At 34.4% G+C, this 23,289-nt stretch overlaps 2 protein-coding genes across 9 annotated transcripts in view; one reads left to right on the forward strand and one right to left on the reverse strand.

Moving 5' to 3' along the window:
* LOC125063053 (proto-oncogene tyrosine-protein kinase ROS) overlaps positions 1-14,357 on the forward strand; it is a 38,634-nt gene extending 24,277 nt beyond the window's left edge. Inside the window, exons 14-38 of one of the 5 annotated variants that reach the window (XM_047669279.1) lie at positions 363-570; positions 1,089-1,278; positions 1,790-1,908; positions 2,553-2,751; positions 3,266-3,432; positions 3,546-3,730; positions 3,995-4,199; positions 4,426-4,695; positions 4,945-5,150; positions 5,327-6,153; positions 6,292-6,429; positions 6,660-6,894; positions 7,365-7,561; positions 8,147-8,282; positions 8,499-8,635; positions 9,221-9,436; positions 9,578-9,717; positions 9,880-10,044; positions 10,369-10,563; positions 11,156-11,375; positions 11,624-11,721; positions 12,086-12,195; positions 12,635-12,798; positions 13,464-13,514; positions 13,807-14,357. In XM_047669279.1, coding sequence (XP_047525235.1) covers positions 363-570; positions 1,089-1,278; positions 1,790-1,908; positions 2,553-2,751; positions 3,266-3,432; positions 3,546-3,730; positions 3,995-4,199; positions 4,426-4,695; positions 4,945-5,150; positions 5,327-6,153; positions 6,292-6,429; positions 6,660-6,894; positions 7,365-7,561; positions 8,147-8,282; positions 8,499-8,635; positions 9,221-9,436; positions 9,578-9,717; positions 9,880-10,044; positions 10,369-10,563; positions 11,156-11,375; positions 11,624-11,721; positions 12,086-12,195; positions 12,635-12,798; positions 13,464-13,514; positions 13,807-14,192 — 5,164 coding nt within the window. In that variant the 3' untranslated portion in view covers positions 14,193-14,357. The remainder of the gene's footprint in view (positions 1-362; positions 571-1,088; positions 1,279-1,789; positions 1,909-2,552; positions 2,752-3,265; positions 3,433-3,545; positions 3,731-3,994; positions 4,200-4,425; positions 4,696-4,944; positions 5,151-5,326; positions 6,154-6,291; positions 6,430-6,659; positions 6,895-7,364; positions 7,562-8,146; positions 8,283-8,498; positions 8,636-9,220; positions 9,437-9,577; positions 9,718-9,879; positions 10,045-10,368; positions 10,564-11,155; positions 11,376-11,623; positions 11,722-12,085; positions 12,196-12,634; positions 12,799-13,463; positions 13,515-13,806) is intronic. The other 4 variants (XM_047669280.1, XM_047669281.1, XM_047669282.1 and 1 more) reach the window with 4 other exon arrangements.
* Positions 14,358-15,846: 1,489 nt separating this feature from the next.
* On the reverse strand, positions 15,847-23,201 carry LOC125063054 (smad nuclear-interacting protein 1). 4 transcript variants are annotated; one of them, XM_047669285.1, is made up of 12 exons: positions 22,566-23,201; positions 22,380-22,467; positions 21,815-21,946; positions 21,590-21,682; positions 21,213-21,298; positions 21,050-21,125; positions 20,430-20,519; positions 18,449-18,508; positions 17,805-17,954; positions 16,765-16,962; positions 16,223-16,437; positions 15,847-16,077 (listed from the first exon to the last, which is right to left on the reverse strand). In XM_047669285.1, exons 1-12 carry the CDS (start codon positions 22,933-22,935, stop codon positions 15,851-15,853), a joined length of 1,785 nt encoding a protein of 594 aa, XP_047525241.1. In that variant the 5' UTR covers positions 22,936-23,201; the 3' UTR covers positions 15,847-15,850. The 4 variants fall into 4 exon arrangements, with proteins under 4 accessions (XP_047525241.1, XP_047525240.1, XP_047525243.1 ...); XM_047669284.1 differs by having other exon boundaries at positions 22,380-22,470; XM_047669287.1 differs by lacking the exon at positions 21,815-21,946.
* Positions 23,202-23,289: the final 88 nt, after the last annotated feature.

The following is a 23,289-nucleotide window of genomic DNA, read 5'->3' on the forward strand; positions in this document are numbered from 1 at the left end:
ACGTTGTCTATAAATAACATCGGAGTAGGTTTTCTAGAGAACGTTGAGTGTCACCGTAAGGTCAAATAGCGGTGCTGTCATTTGCATGACGGCCGTCATAGCGGTGATAAACAGTAGTCTAACGTTTTTCGGGTTTTGCGGTGCCCATATTTAATTAATACAAAGAGTGGAAACGTGACTTGGACGAGCGAAAATGATCGTTTTTTTTTCATTATGTTAAAAAGTAAAGACGGCCGTTAGTTAACGGCACCGCTTTTCTGGGAAACCTAAGCTTAAGAAAATGTCTGTTGACTTTTTAATTTTTCATACAATTTGTGTGTGAATTCTATTCGAACGTTCTAAACAAATTAATTTCATTACAGTAATTATCTGGAACTGCAGCACCTATACATAACTGATATATCCTGGTACCGAGACCAACTCTACTTAGTGACCAACGCATCAACAGTTATGTGGTACAATTCCACAACGCATGGCAAAGGTTTTATGCCCAATATGGATAATGTAGGCAGTCTAGCGGTTGATTGGGTCGGGAAGAAAATTTATTGGTCGAATCCTAAACAACAACTGGTGAGTGATTTTCACATACTTACAGTCCCTGTTGACTTTACTTTTGTTTCCGTGTATGACGTCATGGTAGTGACTGGAGCTGACTCCCACTACGATGACGTCATACCCTGAAATGCACTAGCACAGCTTTTCCGACCTCTACGAGTATATCTAACATTTCGACCTCTGCCAGGGCGGGCTAGTCAATGGTTAGACTGGTCTAGAATCCTCCCTGGACGAAGAGCAGCCTTCCTTTCTCCACAGTTTTTATACTTATATCAAGTCTGTCTTTGATTATGTATTATTATAATTATATAAATTCGCTTCTATATCCGTTGAAGAATTTATTTAAACTAGTTTTTTGTAACAATTATTACACCTATCCAAAATTAAAATAAACTATATATAAATGCGTAATTATCCAATTAGAATAATAAAAATATAAATTATTAACTTCCTAAATTTAAAGTCTGAAATTTGCGTAAACGATTTGAAATGTAAATTTTTCATAGGTAGGTTAATAAAATATATTTTTTTAGATAACTCGCAGTAACTTCGATGGCAGTAACAAAGAACCAGTACCCATAGTGACAGTTGCCAAAGAACTAACTATCGATTCTCTAGGAGCCTATATTTATTGGAACACGGGCCATGCCGTGGAAGCAGCGAGATTAAATGGCGAAAATAAAATTATCTATTATCCTGCACAGCTCTTTAGTGGAAAACAAGGTTATTAAAGAATTTGTTAGCAACCTTTTTGAACATGCTTATAAACTAACCCTGATTATCAGATCCGTCGAATTACAAAATTGCCGCTCTATCTCTTTCCATCACAGCGTAAACACAATTTGACAGAAAGAGATAAATGAGTAGGTAAATCAGTTAAAATGGTTTAATTAGACTTTAATACTTTATGATTAAGGGTGTAAGTTTTTAGTTAGAGGACATGTAAAATCTTAAAAATATTTGACCTTTACCTGTCGTAATGTTTTAAACAGTTAAGATAACTTAATACGTAAGCAACTGCAGTCGAAGTACTAACAATACGTATCGAATAATTAACGAAATAGTATAGTAAAATAGTTAAACGAAATTAAACATAGATGCGCAAAATCCATATAATCTTTTTTTTGAGAATTTTCATTAATTTTTTTTTATATAAAAGCAGATTGTATACAGATATAGATTTTAATTTAACTATTAAGTAAGTGAACTACAAATAAATTTGTTAATTTTCTAGTGATGGGATTAACAGCTGATTTAGAAAATAAATGGCTCTATTGGCTTGTACGAAGCTATGATGGCTCAGAACTTCACAGAGCTGTCACAGCTGACAAGATTTCACTTGGTGCTAACGAGGTAAGAACAAATTTAAATTTAATTTAATTATCGGGGTTTTTATTGCAATCAATCATTGATTCAAACATATCAATACATATTTTCGTCTGTTAATTGTTTACGAGTACTTTAGGCATCAACGTCTATTTGTTTAACTTGTATTTCATCGCAAAACAATTACTATTGAAGATTGAATCTAGAAGCATACGTCATGTGCCCTAATAATTTTCAATGCCTCTATGAAATTTTCTTACACGTCTTGAATTTTTAAATAGTAACACGACATTATGGGCTCGGAGCCCACTTAGCTGTCCTATATATACACCGAATACCTGCAGCTGAGTTTCATCATTGGAAGTCAAGGCAAAAAATGCAAAATACCATCCGTATCATCTCGACATCCGTCGTTCCACAACTGAGCGTTTTTTAAGACAATTTTTGCCGCGCACTTCCACTATGTGGAACCAGTTGCCTACTGAAGTATTTTCAAAACAATTCGACTTAGGGTCCTTCAAGAAAAGAGCATACCAATTTTTTAAAGGCCGGCAACACATTTACGAGCCTTCCATTGTAAGTGTTCATGGGCGGCGGTATCACTTAACATCAGATCCGGCCCGTTTGCCTCCTGTTACATAAAAAAAACTAAACATCGAAAATTTGTACAGCAGGTGACCGGGACTCTAGTCAGTCGCCTCTCAGGCACAGCCACACTCGGTCCATTGTGCTACTTTAGCGAGCGGCTAGTTTGGGTCCAAGATGCATCACGAGCTGTAGTCTCAGACCTTGCGGGCAAATACACTGCAGAACTGATACCAAGAGTTCATGTCATCGCTGTCAGAGATCCTACATTACATGCTAACAGCGGTAAGTATTCATTCAAATTCAAGACACACCCGTCCGACGATTTTATATGGCTGGCTTCTTTAGCATAATAAGAATTTTAGTGAGACGTTAACGACGTGACCCTTCGTAGGCAACGAGCCGAGTTTTTTTTTTTTTTTTTACTTGGGGAAATGCATTGCGCATACCCTACGGCGGTGCGACTGCTTAGTGCAGGAGGGATATGTGGGACTCGCGAATGGGCATACCCACTAAAACCCCAAGGCGCAACCAACAATCGCCTAAGGCGGGATGCGGTAACAGCAGAGCCTTATTCGCTACCCGACATGCGATGCGGCGGTTGTGTCCGCCTCTGCCCGCCCATTATAACGAGCCGAGTTATAAAATCTGTATATTTAGCAATGTTTACTAAACTTAGACTATATAGTCATAGTAGCAGTACATATGATCCTTATTAAAATCGGATATTTTATTGACATTCACAGTATTTAATTATTTAATATTTATTTTTTTATATTATTTACATACTCTTTTCCAGAGTCCATAATCGCGATACCAGAAACGATAAATGCTTCAACAATAGCAGTGGAAGGAACATGGGACAAATTCAACGTGACTTGGGCTCCGGCATCGAAGGTTAATGTCAACAGTAGCAGAGTTTATTATGACGTCAGTCTCTCGTTTCCGACTCATCATAAAATTGAGGTAAAGTATGTAAAATTTTGTTTACGGCAACGGTTTATAGAACAGATTAAGCAAATATTTAAAAAGAATAATAATACAGAGTTTTATTTATAATTATATTGTTTTTTTTTTAGAAAACTGTAGTCACGTCATGGCTAGAGGTAGCAGAGCGTAGTATAGATCCATATAGCGCAGTCGAGGTATCAGTACGTGCGCATACGCAGTGGGGTGGAGGCGCGGGGGCACGTGCGAGACTACGTACACCACAAGCCCAGCCCTCCGCTCCCGCTACGCCAAGACTTTACGTACACAGGCACAGGTAATGAGCTCACAACTTATATTATTTTTCGTGTAATAGACGTTATTAAACGTCAGATTTATAAGGTTTTAACTCATAGGAATTCAAACGATATAACAGGCACGAAAGTGATAGATTAAGTAAAATCTAAAGATTGAATTTAATTGACGATTTGATTGATTCAGCGGTTTACTTGGACAGAATCTCGAAGAAATTAACTAAAATAATAGTAAACGTTGTATGATTCGATATTTTTTGTATAGTATGACATGTAAAATATTCCAGCGATGGTACAATGCGTGCAATATTCCGCTGGGGCTCGCCACGTCGCAGTAATGGCATAGTACGGGGTTACGAGGCGCAGTGCTGGGCCGTTCCCCGCGCCCCTCGACCCGCTACCCCTTCAGCGTGTGCTCCCGCCCGACTAGCGCCGCATCACACGCAACTTGTGCTGACACACTTGCAGCATAACACTACATATTACTTCCAGGTTTGTAGACATATAAAAATATATAACTAGTGTAATATGATCCTATATTTATCTCTTCCTTATTCTACTCTTATCTAATCCCACTGCATCAACACATGAAAGTGCTACTAGTTTACTGATATATATACATACAGATAATGATATTAAAAACGTATTGTCGTGTAGCATTTCATTCACTAAAACAACAATTCTTAATAATCTAATTGTAACATACTTTTGCTTTCAGGTTCGGGCCTTTACTGACGCAGGTTATGGCCAATACAGTGAGATCGTTTCCGCATTTTCAGATGAAATCAATCCAATTCCAAAAGTTATGATTTCGTCACAAGAATCGATAAAAATAATTGACCTAGGCACGGGTGATAGTGAGATAATACCTAAAAGTACTGGAATACCCTTAGATTTTGCTATAGACATCGAAGAAAATATTGCATATTGGGTGAATGACCTTGAAGAAATTTTTTCTTCACGAATTAATGGCAGTGGACATTATAAGGTACGTCAATTATTTACTCAATGATGAACTAAAGTAAGAACTAAAAAATCTGTAAAGCACTTGCTTTTAACTAGTAAACATATTTTATTTAAAGTGGAATCTTCTATAGATATTTTTATTAATTAGAATTATTGTATATTATGTTTACTACTATAACTAAATGAAGAGGAACCATACAATGGTAATAATAGAGTTAAAAGAAAGTAGAGAGGGATTATATTAAACAAACAATTATAAATTTTCTTGCAGCTTACATCCATAAATGGCACAGCAACGAGCATATGCGTTGATTGGGTTAGTCGATCGGTCTACTGGTCACAGTTAGAGCGGGCATCTATAGAGTCACACGTAGTGTACCGTGCCGATTTGGGCCTGCCCAACACGCGCCCGCGTATTACTAGAGTGCTTAAGAGACACCAAAGAATACATAGCTTGCAAGTTGTACCCTCGATGAGGTATGATAAACTTTTTGTAATGTTTGCTTATTAATCACCTGCATAACTTTCTTCTTCAAATCAATTAATAACATTATCTTATCCAAAGCTTGTTCCTAGTCCAAATACATGTGCAGAGTTCCGTTGAAATAACTATACAAAAGTAGGGTAATTCTTACATATTTTTATTATTTTAGGTCATTATTCTGGTATGAAGAAAGTAATCACACGGGATTTGGGACTCTATTGACGTCTAATATCAATGGCTCAAATGTGAGGCCATTCTTCAATTACTCTGACAGTTCAGAGCTAGACTTCAGAGATGACTGTAACTGCCCTGAAAATCCTCAAATAGCAAAATCATTTGTTATCGATCTGACTAATGATATTGAGATTTTCTTTATTGATCCTTGGTTGTATAGAATTGTGGCAACTGATATAACGGGTTGTCACTGTAGAGTAGTCGTTGATGCTACTGAGAAAAAGAAATATGACTTCATACCGATGTCCCTAACTGTTGATAGTAAATACATTTACTGGTACAACTCATCAGAAAGGTCAATATTCTATACAAACAAATTCAAAAAGAACAAAATAGACCAAGTGAAGTCCACTTTCGGTTATAAAATAATGGCGTTGGATGTTTCTAATCAACCGTACCCGCCGAGACCCTGCCTATTCCCGAATGCCGAAAAACTTATACCGCGAGTACTATCTAATTCAGCGAACAGCATCAAGATGCAGATGCCAATAATAATAAAGCCGAATAACTGTAGCAAATTAGAATACGAGATGACGTTAACAGAATACACAGTATTATACCGCTTACATAGCAACGACTCAACGCCTTGTGACAGAGATTCCTGTTTTCATTTAACAACAACGAATACTGAAATAATATTGAATGATCTTAAACCATTCACGAATTATACCGTGAGGATTGAAGTCACCAACTATTACGCGAAATTGCATGAGATGAAGCCTATCATTGGTCCAATGTGCTTATTGCAGACGGCAGCTGAAGGTAAGCTAAAGAGTATGATGGTCTATCAATTTAATTCCAGTTTTTAATAGTGAGATTGAAAAGTAGAGCTTAAATTGCGATCAATTTCATATTATTTCGCCGTATGTGTTTTTCATTTATTCATTCTTTTAATTCCAGCCCCAACAGCGCCCAAAAACGTAACGGGTACAGTTTTAAGCCCAGTGTTAGCCCGAGTTGAGTGGACTCCTGAGCCTGGTTTATGGTACGAACTTCATTGGCGAACTGACGATTCACCATCTTTACCGCATCGTAAAGGTTAGTTTAAATTACTTTGTAAGAGTGTTATCAATATTGGTTACATAATTAATGAACATTTTTCCTGCATCGTTAGGATATCTTAGTTGAATTAAACGAAAATATTACCGTAAAATAAATAGTATTATGGTAATTTATTTTAATTCCTAATCTCATAAACAATCTAGTAACTTTAAAAAAAATCTTTGAAAAATTTCCAAGTGGCGGTAATTTGTGTATAAATTTTACAGAGCACAACACATTCGAAGTATCAGAAGGCGGTAGTGCAATAATGACGCCTCTATCCCCTAGCACGCTATACACAGTTTGGGTGCGCGCACGTTCACGTCACTCCGCCGTATCTGCTGACTCTTTGCCATTGCGTTTGCGCACGTTTCCGCCCCCAGCGCCCATATCCCTTAAGAACGCTACGGCGTATACCTTAACAGTTATATGGCCAGCACCAACCAGTTATACGTTGAACCAGTAAGTTATAAACATTTTAAACGTATCGTAATCCTGTAATAGCTATTGAATCTTTTCTCCTTGTTACGTACCTTGCATCAAACGAGACAAAACATATTGAATTGATTTAGGCTTATAGTAGGCACATTACCCCATATTATTCATCATAGTGTAGTTGTTTCTTTTTATTAGTTCCCCTTTGATAGGATGAAGCTTTTCAATAATTAGTCATAGTTTAAATAAGATATGGCAATGGTAACAAAACTTACGTACTTAAATAAATGGTTTATTGTAATAAATTAACTCAATCCTTTTGTATTGTATGAACTGTTTGTAGTTTTCAATCAAAAATTATATACATAAAAATTGCTTGAACAGATACAAGCGCCAATTTATTACGGTGTTTCAAGTCCTTTCAGACAATCATGAGCACTTGTAGTACAGTAAATCAAAGACTATATTAACAAACACCTAATTTCGTAATGTTTCAGATACCTTGTTGAGTACAGCGAAACGGGCGGTACAACTGATCTTTGGTTGCCTTGTATACAAAGTGGAAACGCGGAATGGGCTGCCACAGATCTGCGTCCGAAAACAAAATACCGATTTCGATTGCGTTTGCAATACGTCAATAATACGCTCCCCTACTTCTGGCCACGAGACTACAACTTTGTATTTGAAACTTTCGGTAAGATTTTTGCACTCGTAACTTGTTTCTGACATTCGAAATAAACAAGAAGAAAATAAATTATTCTCTACGTCGGCCATGTTTAATTGTTTTATATTTTATATCTTACAAAAGTAACGAATAAGCTACAATCCAGTGTTTATAAACACAGTAGGCATATTACAAGAATAAAGCTTAAAATAAAATTTGAAACTTATTAATACTATTAAAATCATTTCTTCATCATAGATAAGTGCATATACTTTATTGCAATTTTATTTGGCGGCTGTGCACCAATAGACTCTCTTTCTATGTGCGCATTTAACATTTGCTCGAACGGTGAAGAAAAACAACGTGAATAAACCGACATGTCTTAGACCCAAAAAGTCGACGGCGTGTGTTGGTGGTGCTGGTGCTGATCTCCTACTTGCCATTTAATAAAATGATCATGAAACAGATTCAGAAATCTGAGGCCAAGACCTAAAAGAGGTTGTAGCGCCACCGATTTATTTTATTTTGTCTATCTAAATGAGACATGCGATGTTCTTGTGATATTTAAAATTAACTACGGTAGATACATCAAAGCAAATGTAATATTTCGTCTAGGTGACGTTCCTGGACCTCCAGGCGTCCTACGTGTAGAAGCCGTGGGAGAAAAGATGGTTCGAGCCTGGTGGGCAGAACCGGACCCACGCGGGGATCCTGTGACACACTACCGAATTTGGGGCACTCCTAGAAACAGGTTTGTGCACTGTATATACCCTTTATAAAATTTTCAAATGTTATATATTTAGCATAACATTTGTCTAAAGAATTAGAAAACACATGATTTAAAGTTAAAGTTAAATTGTCTAAATGTTTCCTTCATCAAAAGCCTCTTAAATTCCAATATACATTTAATATTTTTAAGGTTTGTATTTTAACAATGGTATTTTATTATAATTGGTATTATAATTAGTAGGATTGAGCATATCGATGATAATTCGTTGAGCAACGTGAGTGAACTATTACGGGCAGATCTTCCAACCGACATTGATGATGAATTGAAGACGCGAATTATACGTGAAGGATTGGAACTGTTACACAATGGAACTGGTGAGATGTTTATGATTTATTTATTTCATTTAATATTTGTATTTCAGTTCCACATAACAACGATAATATGAAGAATATAGCGACAGAGTACCAGCAGCCTTGCGATTCTGTAACTCACTTTTCGAACTCTCACAGCGGTTTTCGTAGCGGCGGTCGCGCTCAAATCAGTCGTGAAGCAGTCATTTTATGATTTGGCATTCTGATAAACAATAAACTACAAGCTCCCTCCGCTTGTCAAGTCGTAATGTGAAATTGCTTAACAGAATACCATGAGATTCCAAAAATGACGTGAGTGACGAAGGGAGCGTTGTTAGTGCGAGGTGAACTCACGGATTAACAGAATCGCACGGCAGGTATTCATAAATTACCTCTATGAATACTTTCTGGTACTCTGAACATCCATCGGATAATTACTTGTTTACATTACTTATTACAATATACATAAAACCCGTCCGAGAATAATTCATCGAAACAACCTATAATTAATCTTTAAAAGTTAAGACAAATTAATATTTGTTGTTAATTTCACAGCTATTTCAACTTTATTAATTTAAAGTAACATAAGCTTATATTTCTTCCTTACAGAAAGCTACTGGTTAATCGGATCGGGTGAGATAGGTGCAGGGTATATCGCCCGTGTACAGGCTCGTAACTCGTATGGGTGGGGTGAGCTGTCCCCAGCAGGGGAATTGCATGCAGCGCCCCTTATTCACCCAGCGAGACCTCACCCGGCTGCGTTAGCTATGGCAATATTCACGCTTGCAGTTATTGTCCTAGCTGTTGCGTTGGCCTTGTTTTACAGTAAGTAGGCGTTGTCATTTACGTGTGTTCCTAAGAATTATGTATTTACAAAGCTTATTTTAAAGTACATATTTACTTCAATATTAAAAAATGTTATAGTAGATTTGACCTACTAGGTTTAAAATTTAGAGTTTTTTCTAGGTTATAATAAAAGAAATAAGAAAAAAGCGGCTCTAGAAAATCAAGTTACATCCCCGGTGATACGGAGGGGTCCAGACGTAGAACTGGCTACTTTGCGTCAATTGCCTATTAGACATTCTACTAATATTCTTTACAACCAGGTATAGTGCAAGAGCAATTATTTTTTTTTATAAATCTTCATTTTCCTTTTAAGTAGTTGAAACAGCAGTAGCTAAATTTTGCTAATATTTGTGGTAATGTATTATGACTATATGTTCAGAAATTAATGTACTGAAATGATGATAATTTATATTTGGATGCAGGGTGTATATTGTCCGTCGGACGCAGAACTAGCTGCGTTACCTCATATACGACGAGAGCAGATCACGTTAACTAAGTTTCTTGGCTCAGGAGCGTTTGGTGAAGTGTTTGAGGGACACGCAAGACAAATCGACAGTACTACTCCCAACGCTAAAGTTGCTGTTAAGGTGAGTCGAGATATTTTAGTAACATTATCAGTTTAAATCCTCTATATATAATTTACTACAACTAAATTAAAAGTTTAATGTTAAACAGATATTTACCGATTAAAAAGAACATCGGAATGTTTAAATTAAAATAATTATTTAATACAATTTTTTTAATATCTCGGTATTTCTTAACTATTGCATGTTTTTTAAAATTCAACAGAATATCTTTTTCTTTGAATAATTAATTTTGTTATTTGTCAAAATTTCATAGCAAAGTCGCATTTTATAACTAAAAAGAGACTATAAAATAAATTGAGTACTATGCTATATTATATCTTTCAGACACTACGAAAAGGTGCCACTGAGCAGGAAAAGACGGAATTCCTAAAAGAAGCTGCTTTAATGTCTAACTTCAAACACGAACACATATTACGATTACTAGGAGTTTGTCTCGATAACGACCCGAATTACATTATTATGGAACTTATGGAAGGAGGAGATCTACTAAGCTATCTTAGAGCGAAACGATCCTCTTTGGTAAGTGTTTCTTGCTTGTAAAAATCATAGTTGATGAATTAATTACAAGCAAAGGCATATCCATGATATTGACTTTAACTAGTTATTAGAGCAGGTGATTAGTGATTAGGAGGAAACAAGTGTGGACAGCGACTGATTAGTGCAGGTGATTAGTTGGCTACGTAGTAACGTGATTAGAAACGTCTTCTATTTTTAGTTGGTAGCTTGCACCATGAATGGGTCTTCTATTAATCCATTTTCGAACCCATACTTTTCTTGGTCTTGCAAGTTCAGCTTCCAAAACTTCTTAGGTTTCAAATAGCACCGCGTTTAATACTTCTTTCAATTGCAAGCGCGCTTCTCGATGTTTGTCCAAACTTGCTGATCAACAGCTATCGACAACTAATTTACTTAACAGAGCCACTAAACAAGAATTGGACACTACTTGCACTAATCATCCTCAATTACTAATCACTTGCACTCGCACTAATCAAAGTGAATACATACGTGTGTGATAGCGGCACTTGCTAGTTATAAGATTCATTTTGATTATTCGACAATTGTATTTTATTTTAGCATTAAACAGTGTATTAACCCACAAATATTTGTTTAGGGTACTCCAGAATCCCTAACACTACTGGATCTTCTCAACATGTGCGTCGATGTCACAAAAGGCTGTCGGTATTTAGAAGAGATGCATTTTGTCCATCGTGACTTGGCCTGTCGCAATTGCCTGGTCGCGGTGCGTGACGGTAGACGAATTGTCAAAATAGGAGACTTTGGCCTAGCCAGGGATATTTATAAGAACGACTACTATCGGAAAGAAGGAGAAGGTAAATTCATTTATAAAAATCAATTTATTTAATCTGTTATGGTAATGGAATTTGTTATAAGTAATATCATTGTGTTAACGTTCTTTTTACCTAGTATAATTTATATATTCACGATTTATATTGAAACATTTAAATTTCAGTTATTTTGCGAATTGCTTGAAAGATATCACTAGTAAATTAAACGTAATTTTTTATATCTATTTTATTTTAGATTAAGTTTGTTAACTTAAATAACAATTTTATAAAAGGTTTGCTACCGGTTCGCTGGATGGCAGTGGAATGTTTAGTCGACGGCGTGTTCTCGTGTCAGTCTGATGTGTGGGCTTGGGGCGTACTTTGTTGGGAGGTAAGTTAAATTCCCGCAATCTTTTTTGGCAGTTTACTCTTGGGTTAATATCTCAATTTTAGTTTCTTTAAGGCCCAATTCATTTCATTTAAATAGCGAATTTAGTTTTTGTCTTAATATCGCTATGACTTAAACAACGGTTAACTTTCTCTGACTGAGCGTTGTCTCTGATCTAACATCACCAGTGATATAGTGACTTTTCTAAGTGCACAATTAGTACTTCTTTGTACTGTACAAGCAATGCGAAAATCGTGAAGAAACCGGCGTATCTTAGACCCAAATTGAACAAGATTTCTCACGCACTGAAGCCTGAGTACCTACTTCTCTATAAAAACCAGCGCTAATAAACAGTAATATTCTACAGGTACTATCTCTAGGCCAGCAGCCGTACCCGGGTCGTACCAACCGTCAAGTGCTGGGTTACGTGCGAGCTGGTGGAACGCCAGACCGGCCGCCTAATTGTCCCCATGCACTGTAAGTTAATTTAATGGGAATTTGGAGTAACCGCAAATCTGTAAACAAAAATTTGTAGAAAAGTTTGTAGAAAGAACACCTATTGCTTTGATTGTGCGAATCCTAGGAAAGCAACTACACGTATTACATATATTTTGATGGCTTAATTAATGAGTATATTATTAATATATATTTCTTTGAAACATTTATTTTGATCATTAAAATGGACAAATACACACGAATATATGAATAAAAAGAATGTCTTTCGCAATTGGCTTGAAAAACGCAGGTAGTTTCCTATTTGATGATGTTAAAAATATTTTGTAAACATTTACCTAATATGAATATTAATGTGTTAATAAACTTAGTAATTAAGACAGGAATGTATTAAGGAAATACGTATATAATCCAATAGAAAAATAAACCTATACGATACTGATTGTGTTCTCTATTCTCAAAGGTACGAATTACTCCAAAAATGCTGGAGTTACGCAGCCGAAGCGCGTCCATCATTCCGTCAGTGTCTCCGTATAGTGACGTCATTGCGTGACATCACTCTGCCTGATCCATTGCCAGTTTCACCTCCGGAGACAACGCATCATTACCTTCAATTACTTGGAGATGGTACGTAGTAATCATATATGTAATTATAATTTTACTAATAATACACTATTAATCCCTAAAAAAATATTATCAAAGAATCACGCGAGTGATAGAACGAACAAATTATAAAAGGTTTATAGTATGTATATAAAATCTTCACTTCTATAGATGATTTTAATCACATTCGCATAAAGGCTGGATTCTAACGCTTAATTTCGTGATTCTTCCCGGTTTCAAATGTTTATCATATTGCTACTCAGATTTTGTCTTTTAAAACTATAGTACCTACATAATTACAAAGTGCTAAACTTTAATTCGTCATAAATTATATATTTTTATTAAACTATTTAGTTAATTCAACACCGCTTAGCAGTCGCTTTTTTTAATTTATTAGCTCAAACATTTAGGGAGAGATTTTAGAAATAAGCGTTAAGTGTGACTCCTGTACGTGAAACATGTATTTTTAACATTTAAGAGTCAGAGCTCGCGCTAAACTCATTACTGGATGATGGATCTCACCCTTAGAACTGGGGAGTAATCATGCAATCGTCATCAAATCTCGTTTAAGTAACATACATACTTAATACAAAACGATCCCATTACAATTTTATAGTTCAGTCTAATCTTGAAAAGTAACCCTTGAAACACCTAAATGTTAATGTAAAGACGCGCATGTGCATGTTTAGATGCTGTCGACAACCGCACCTACCTGCTGGACGAGAATGACAACGCCTTGGGTATGTTTGCTTTTTCATTAAAGCATGGGATCATGCTCGATATTCATTTAAATAACCATTTCATTCCTCTTAACGTCACCTTAAGATACTTCTGCTTGCCAATTTTCTATTTCTTAAAAAGCTGATGATCGCACATACGAGTTAAAATGTTGTATAGCATATTATTTCTTTGCTTTGTTCAAGACTATATCATGATACAACGTAATGTTGTTTAAATAAGATATTTCTATTAGAGCACCCTTAATCATAATTTTAAACTTTGACGTCATTACATATTAATTATACATTTCAGATGAAGATTTACCCGAGCAGCAAATGGAGCCATCTCATCTGTTGCCCCAACGGACTCCCAAATACCTAGAGCTTATGTATGACAGTGATTCACCGCCGGGCACTATTTGTGACGGCTACGAAATACCACGATCTCCCCTTAGTTACGCACCATTCTCTCGACATAGCATAGTCGGGGTCGCACCAAATCGACTCATAAAACCTCCCTTGTATAGAACACATTCCCTTAGAACTAATATGAGGCCACCAAACGCAACAATAATTCCACTAAGAAATGGTATTGTTAAGCGGGCTTCGCTCTGTGAAGGCGTTCAAAGCACATTCCTAAGAGAACCGAGCACGTCTCGATCTCGCCAAGACTTCAAACAAATAAAGACTCCACTCTAGCTGTGATATTAGGCAATTATAATCCACCGACCTATTCGTAGTCCCTTTATTTATTATACTGTAAATGTTGTAAATATAGTGTAAGCGGGGTAGTACAAAATAAAAGATGTTTTATAGTTATGCATTTATTTGTAAAGTAATCGCTATTATAGATCTATGAAAGAACAAGTGTTTTATTAATAAACCAAACTGTTGTCGTTTTGATACAAGAAACGATTTTGCATATACAAAATATGTTTAAATAAATAACAATGGTAGACTGGAAGTTAGTTTTATTCAAATAGTATGATTATAATTCAAGGCAAAGAGAAAAAAATAAAGACAATTATTTTTATTTCGAAGATAAATAGTTACTAATACATAGATGTATATTATTAAAATATATTCGTCTGCACTCAAAACTCCCATTGTTATTAAAACACAGTTTAAACTTAAAGTTGCAGTGAGCCAAATTCTCACGTTTTTCAATATTTGACATTATTCTTTTAAAACATACATATAACAATAATGCAAACGGAACAAAAATAGAAAATGAAGTAAAAATAACTAAGATATACGACAACGTATAACAATTTTTAAATTTGTCAAAAGATAAAGCCTCGCGCTTTCTTATATCTAAACCTAGTTTAAAATATTTTATGGATCCCCATAGTTGTCGCTATGCGATGAAACTGCACAGATCACTTGGAAATAGTTGGAAGTGACATATTTTCTGAAAAAAAAAAAAAAAATTATGCCATTAACTGATAGTATAGGATCCCGATATAAAACTACCTTCACCGAGATGTTTATTTGATGAAACGTATTTTATATTTAATTTAATATGTGAATAAATATATTACATATGGGTTGTCTAACAAATTTCTGTCCATGATATGATTATTTGCACCTATATACTTTATTATTACTGAATTAAAATTAAATGAAAATAAAGATTATTTAGAACACGGTGTATAGGGTTGCCTGTGAAAAATAAGTCCCGAATTCCGGTTGTCGAATTATTTTGAAAAGTGAAATATTGCTGCAAGTCAATATGTGCGACTGAGAGGTAAACTTATATACAGTATACATAAACGAGTCTATCGCTATCCTTTACATTTTCAAGAACAAATAGCATGCGCACTATAATGTTAACCAATAAATTGGGAAATTGGAATAAATGTGGAGTCTGGCAAAGGCCGACATGAATTCAACCAAATGTCGATATACATAGACGATACATGTTTTCAATGAATTCTAGAAAATATCTAAGTGTAAAGATGCCTGTTGTCCCTGTCACCCGAAATAATTATTTCACTATACTTAAATATACGTAATAATTATTGCTAAGCGCAATTAATATAAACTACGACTGTCATATATTTGAGAAATTGCTTATTTGTGCGTAATCGCCAGGGGCGCTGTAAAGTGCAAATATTTGACTAACGTACAAGACGTTAGGTGTTAATAATCTGTCAAACTCATGTGGGATCTTTACACATGTGATTTGTATTCCAACAGCTAATTTAAATTCTTTACAAATAACAATTATTAAAAAATATAGTTAAGAATGGAATGCACATTTAGAAAGTATAACACAGTTGGTAGTAAACTCAAATACACGTGAAACAAATACGCTTATACCTAAATTGGGGATGTGTTCGTAAATACTTACTTGTCTAACCGTCGGCTACTATCTCTTCCTTGGCTCTTTTCTCCCTTTTAATGAGGTCAGTTGTGACAGGCGCGTCCTGGTCGTCATCCTGGCCTTCGTCCTTGCTGTTCTCGTGGAGTAAAACATACTCCCGTTGAGAGAACCCAAACTTGACGACATCACGCTCTAAAAGCTCTACGTATCGACGGCCATCTATCTTTTTGTTATTCACGAATGTGCCGTTGGCCGAGTCTAAAAAGTAATAGAAATTTCATAACCGGAAACAGCTGTCATATAATGACATATATAATAAAATAACCTACCATAATGTATGGGACCTCTATGGGAAAAAAAACTACAGATAAAAGCGAGCGTAAATATATTATAAGCTTATTACCTAGATCAATGACGTAAGGCCTAACTCTCCGTCCCGTGGAGCCATCGGACCTAGTAAAGGGCGTCGCTCGGTACTGCAACGCAGCGTGCTGCTTGCTTATAGATGGGTGCTCAAGTGGAATATCACACACTTTCTTATCACGACCGATCAAAAACGCCGACTGGCGGTGTATGTATAGTATTGGAAGTGCTTTGTCCCCTTTGAATGGGTAGAATCTAAAAAAATTAATAAAATGTATTATAGAGATGTATAAATCGTTTTGTGAGCTTCTATATGCTTATAAAAAGCATATAAAATTGTTGTATTTATTACACTGTCCTAAAGAGAGGAGAAATATCATAGCAATCAAAGACGTCTATATCAAAAACCTTATAATTTCGACATACGGAACCAAAACCAACAATCGTAACATAGGGAAGGCTGATCACCTATTTGCCTATAAAATCTGAGGCCAAAGCATTTATATAATTATGTTATGTCATTAACTTTACAGTCATGATTTAATAATTTCAGATTGTGTATATTTTTTTCTGAATAGCTACCTCCAACGCCGCTTAGGTTGTTTAGCGTCATCTGGCTCGGTGTACTTAACCACGACGCCATTAACAGTATTGACGTCAGCTGTCAGTTTGCCTGACAGACCGAAATTTGGCTTCTCCTTGTCAGCTGGTTTATCGCCTTCATCTTTAACTTCTGTTTTGCCCCAACTGTATTCCTTATTTTCGCCGGCGTCGGTAAACCTATTAATTGTTTGTCGTTAAAAACCGCTAAAAACTGTGTTTCAACAGAAATTAGTGGAATAATTAACACACGACGTCAGAAATCGCTAGATATTAATTATTATATATATGATTTCTTATAGATTGGGTTCATTAGAGACTTTTGTTTACATTTGTACTAAATTGATGTTTTGATTATATCTATTTAAGAACTGCTAGTGTCAATACGCGGTCTTTTACAGTAAAATACTACGTAAAAAAGAAGATACAACAGGTATTTTAAGGACTATTATAATATGACAATTTGTCCAGCCGAACTAACGAATCTTATTTTAATAATAAACCACTGTTAAAAAATATTTCTTATATATAATTATTTAAATATATTTCTAATTGCTCGTACATTTTATACTATTACTTTGCTATTGCGCTGTTTTTGACATTGTTTATTAGATAGTATCATTTTGATGAATGCTAATAAAAATTACAGCGAACATCATAAGAGTTTTCGAAGAAATATTCAAATCAGACATATTTTTGGGTTATATGTGATACTTTAACGCATAATACGAATTTTAATAAATAATAGCATCCAAATCCATTGTGGTTTTGACGCTCAATCGTGACTTAATGGAACACATCCTGAGAAAACCGGAATGCCTTAAACTCAAAATTCTACGGCGTGTATTCGGTTGACCAACTATTGCCTCATCTTACAGAAAACTAAGGCGAGGCGAACTGTTTTTGTCCATTGAAGCTCCATCGACTATAACACGAAGATATAATAATTAAGTCTTAACATGTCGAGATACTGTAAAAGAAACGTAACACATGTACTATGCTAATGCTGTAATGCTACTAACCTAGTCTTCCTGTCTTTGCCCCTGTCATTTCTATCCCCGCTACGATCTTCTCGTCTCCTTTCATTGCGCTCGCGGAAATTAACCTGTCTCTCTTCTTTAATTTCTGGTCTTCTTTTTTCTCTGGGCCGCTCTTCTGGACTCACATATTCCCTGGGTCAAAAGAGCACTTGTTATATTTGAAGTAATCGCCAAGCATGGGAGAATATTTGTTTGAGAAAAATATGAACATATTTCTATAGTTTTGAGTTTAATTTGGAAGTCTGAATGTTACGGTTTCTTGATATGGACGACAACTATCTCACATTAGTTATCATAATCACAACTTCACGTCTACTTAAAGGAACGCTCTGATTGGCCCATGCGTGGTTCCTTCAAAGGTCCTTCGAGCCGGATATGGACCAGCGACCTATAGATCCTATAAAGTGTTAGCTCACACTTTTCCTTAAGTACTTGCGCTACAAAGCTAGTAATTTAAGGATTCGAATTAATAATATTTCTATTGTTTTATTTATTTGTGGATGTTTAGTCATACGTTCATCAATTATATGTCCATTTTCACAATACTTAGTAAAAAAAATTTACAACTAATTTAAGAACACTAAAATACAGTACTTCAATTTTATATAGGTTACATTATTTAATACCTGCGTGGTGGCATTGGTTTATCTGGTCTACTGGATCGTTCACGATGTCCATCTCTGTTCCTGTCATTGAAATAAAATTAATTAGAGATTAAAATAGCAATCCTTATATATGTTAGTTAAATACAATATATTACAATAAGTGTACTCAAATATAAATTTCTCATAGAATAGAATATTGGTATTTAAATCTGAATTTTAAAGTTTAAGGTGTGTAATTTGTGTGTGTGGCTCTAAACGGATCCGATTTTGATTGTTTTTATCTTTTAAAATGCGATTTTATATTTTATAGTTCGCCCTTTTAAAACAATTCTAATTTGAATTCAAAATCGTGGTGAATTTCGTCAATTTTAAAATTTATAACTCCTATATGATCGTGAAGTTGTGTATATTACATAAACGCAAACACAAAAATAATTCATGTTTTATGTACTTTATAAAATTAATTATTAATTTTGTATTTGTATATAATATATATCTTGCTATACAATCGATTGGTTGCCCAAACAGTCTCATAATTATAGTGAATTTAAGAGATAAATCACACAATACAATAAAGTTTTTATATTGTTGATACGGCTATTAATACTTATGTTTACGTTAACATTTAGCGGTAACATCAAAAATCTTCACGCGAGGAACACTCCTTTAACTTACCGTTCATCAAATTAAAAATACGACGATTCGGGTTCATATACCTACGGATATCATCCTTTCTTGGATTTCTCTTGTTAAATTCAAAGATTAGCTGCTTATCTATAGCGTATATCTTTAATATCATTTTCAAAGTAGCAAATGTTTCTTGTATGTCCTGGTTTTGTTCATGTGATGAATTCAATATATCTGAATTTTCTGCCATCTTGGCTTAACCGATTTTTTTGAGAATTCGTAAAGGTAATTACAGATTGTAGTTTTAGTTAGGTCTCATCTTTCAGTTATAAACATTTTTATTTAAAGAGATCCTGTTATTGCATCTTTCTCTGTTTCATAGGTCAAATGACCTTCTCTAAATCTTCTGTTCTATGTTGATTTCTAAATTTGAGAAGTCGTAGTAGATTTCAATCTCGCAATACGAAATGAAAACGTCCGTCTATTTCTTTTAAAAATGAAATATGGTTTCATAGATTGCTTTTCTTATTTTATTGATCACAATAATCATATTGAACATTTCACAATTATGATCTTTCCAATTATACAAGTAAAGACATTTTATAGTATTCACAATAATAATAAAATATTTTTGAAGAAGCTTGTGGTATAATGTACTGGAAAAGTAATTTCTCAATAGTTTTCTATATAGTACTCCTATCTTGTAAATATCCGTATATCTTTAAGTTCTTTTGAGAAAGAAATTGATATATATCTTCTACTAAATATATACTTTGGTAATATATATAAAATGTTTTATATAATCTCTCTTGTATTCTTCCATTTATACTATCTTATCATCCTCCATTTGAAGATTTCAAGACCCGTGTCCATAGCAAACTGATTTTTTCATGTGTCCATTTCTCTATCAGATTTATATTTTGATATAATTGAGACAATGAGCTGTCCCATAAAAATACAAGTATCCAGTAGAATCCTTTTGAATCATTATAACATTATAGTATAACACAGAAATTGTAGTATTTTCATCATAATTCGATTTACGTAGAAAGTAGGAAGTTTTCACACTCGCCTAGAGCTATTAATATTTAATGTCAAAATTTTAAATAATCTTTGCAACAGTACATTCTGACTGCACTCATAATAATTTTCTGTAGAGATGTCACTGTAAAAATAAATACAGTTGTTTTACTTCGCGAAATAAACGCCGCATGCGACACATTAGGTGATGAAAGCACAAGGAATTTACACATTTGAGTCAATCAGATAATCAAACCTATGTTTTATATATAGCAAATTTTTAAATTTGTTACAATTAAGTTTTGAACAAAAATTATAATAATAGTAATAGAAGTTGTGTTATAATGATACTCACCTATCAACAGGGAGTGCATCTTCAATATATCTCTCATGCTTGACTGGATATGGCCTTTCTTTGTATGGCTCAGGTTCGGGAGGACCTCGTCTTCAAAATGATTATACAACTTATTATAAAAAACACATTTTAGGAGTATAAATCATGTGTACAATAGCATATCTGTTAAATCACTAATATACTGTATTAATTAATCTTAATATATATAAATTACGCGTCACTTTGTTTGTCCGCTATGGACTCCTAAACTACTTAACCGATTTCAATCAAATTAGCACACCGTGTGCAGTTTGCACTAACTTAACAGATAGGATAGCTTACATCTTAATTTATACCCGCAATATTATTTTATTGCAAATTATTTGTTTATTATTCGACAGTCACAATTCTTACAGATGGTCAGCACCATTTGTTGAAAGTACCAACGTTTCACATAAGCTACAAAAAAGCATGGTGGTCCCCATGACTGGTGTTCTCCTACCGTTACCCTTGATTAGTTTACTACTATGTAATATAACAAAAACCTTAGCCACAGCAACGCTTGGCCGAGTCTGCTAGTTTATATAATATATAATTTGTGTCAAATTTAATTGAAATAAAATTAGAGGAAAAGTATTAACCTGTGATGATATTCTCTCTCATCAGACTGTTCATTTCTTCTTGGTCCTCTCTCAGCAAACTGATTATACTTGTTACCTGTGTCAACATTATTTAAAGTTAATATTAAAATACACATAACTCAGGTAAAACATGAATTTCTACAAAATACACTAAACATTATACCTCGTATTTCATCTCTGGGATAAGCTTCATTTCTTCTTTTGGGATAATAATCATTATCTTGTCTTTGGTCATGCATTCTTGGACCCCTTAAACAATTCAATTAATTTATTTGCCAATGACAAAAGTCTTTATATATAAAAATTTCCTATTAAACCATAACTGAGCATGAAAATGATTATTTCTATAATTATAAAAACCAAACTAATATTTTAATAATTTAAACATTTATCAAATAAGGTCCTATGACAAAGCTACACTATGATATATATAAATTGATAAATACAACTTTATTAAAGCAAAAGGTCCATGGAGCACTTTTTAGTAATCAATACAAAGCCGTATTGAAAACATTACATTATGTTAAAATTCATACATACTTCTTGTACTGGTCATACTCCCTTGGTCTTTGGCTGTATTCTTGGAAGTGACTTCCATGTCCCTGTTCTCTTACTCGCTCTTGATGGACATATCTGTTAAAAACATCCATGTTTTATTGAATATTGTTAAAAGGATATTTAAAATATACGGCAAACTTGATGATACTGTACAAAGCAGCTTTAGTAGACAGATTAATATTAAGAATATCAATATTAAGTAGTAACCTTTCTGGTCGGTTCTGCTCATAATAGTAATTTTCTTGATATTGGGCTCTACGGTCCTTACTCGAGCCTCTGTAAAACCGTTCAACCTCTGCTTCTCTATCATATTCATTAGAAGTTGAGTGATACTCTTTCCTGTAGAAATAGATATCATATGCTAAGCTACTGAAAATCTATTTATATAAAATGCATGAATATAACTGGTTACTTTTTTCTGACAGCGTGAAATAATTAGGGTTTTTCAATTTACAGATAAATTGTAACTTCAAGAGTTTTAAAAAAATATAATAGTCACTATGTTTGTAACAAACATTTGTGAAATCATTTTAAACTGGAAACCTTTCTAAATCTCCTATAGAACTTCCCACACCAAGTAGTGTATGACTGGAACAAGCTTCTCTATAAACTTATTTAAGAACACACTAGCTACAAATCCAGACATGCACACTTTAACTTATTAAGCTGCTAGAGTGTTTTTACATAATAATAGAGGTTACATAAGATAAAATTAACCGTGGAACTGTGTAACTCTGAAAGTAATTGAAAAGTCTGGTACTGGTAAACTTACTGATAGTAAGTTCTTGTAGGTCTTTGTTCTTCAGAATCAGCACGGCGCTCCTGAACCACACTGTGCATGCGGCGTTCTATATGTCTTGCTTCTGAAAAAAATATCATTTTGTCAAATATAAAAAAAAAATAAGGAATTGAGGCCTAATGCACTATGCTTGATATATGCGTTATAGGTTGATAGTACCTTCACTTTCAGGAGACTCTTGTGCATGTTTGGAATGCTTTTGCTTATGTTTGTGCCTTTTCTTAACGGATATTTCGCCCTCACTAAGGGATACGTGGTCATTGGTTACGTTATCTTCAGACTCTGATCGGCGCTTCTTTTTGGTGTGTTTTTTCTTTTTCTTCTTATGCTTGCGTTTCTTGGTTCGCCTTTGGTCCTCAGAATTACTGTCTGAGTTAGATGAGTTGGCTCGTTTTCGTTTCTTTTTCTGCCGATGATCTGACTCAGAGGAAGCATCGCTTTCACTATCCGACGAACTACTTGATTTTTCACTGTCATCGGATTCTACAGACTCTTCAGATGAATCATGGTGACGCCTTTTCGATTTCATGGTTAGGTATTAGATCTAGCGTTTCCCGTTGTTTATTATACTGAATTACTGACGACACGTTTATTTTGATTAGTTCTTGTCAACCAACAAATAAAATACGTATATATAATTCACACTATATCATAGAAATCTACGAGTTCTATCGAGCAAAGTACAAATTTTTGTATACCAATCGTAATAAATATATAATCACAATAGTTTTCACGCCTTCACCTTTAAATAACTCGCCATTTTAGAATTTTTATACTTCTCAGTTGTTCATTGTTATCTGTTCTTTACACAGATCAAGTATAGGTAAATTCCATACATAGGTAATGCTTTTACCATAGATTAAAGAAGTCATTACATTCGACT

This window comes from Pieris napi, chromosome 2, assembly GCF_905475465.1.
Source record: "Pieris napi chromosome 2, ilPieNapi1.2, whole genome shotgun sequence".
Classification (NCBI taxonomy): domain Eukaryota; kingdom Metazoa; phylum Arthropoda; class Insecta; order Lepidoptera; family Pieridae; genus Pieris; species Pieris napi.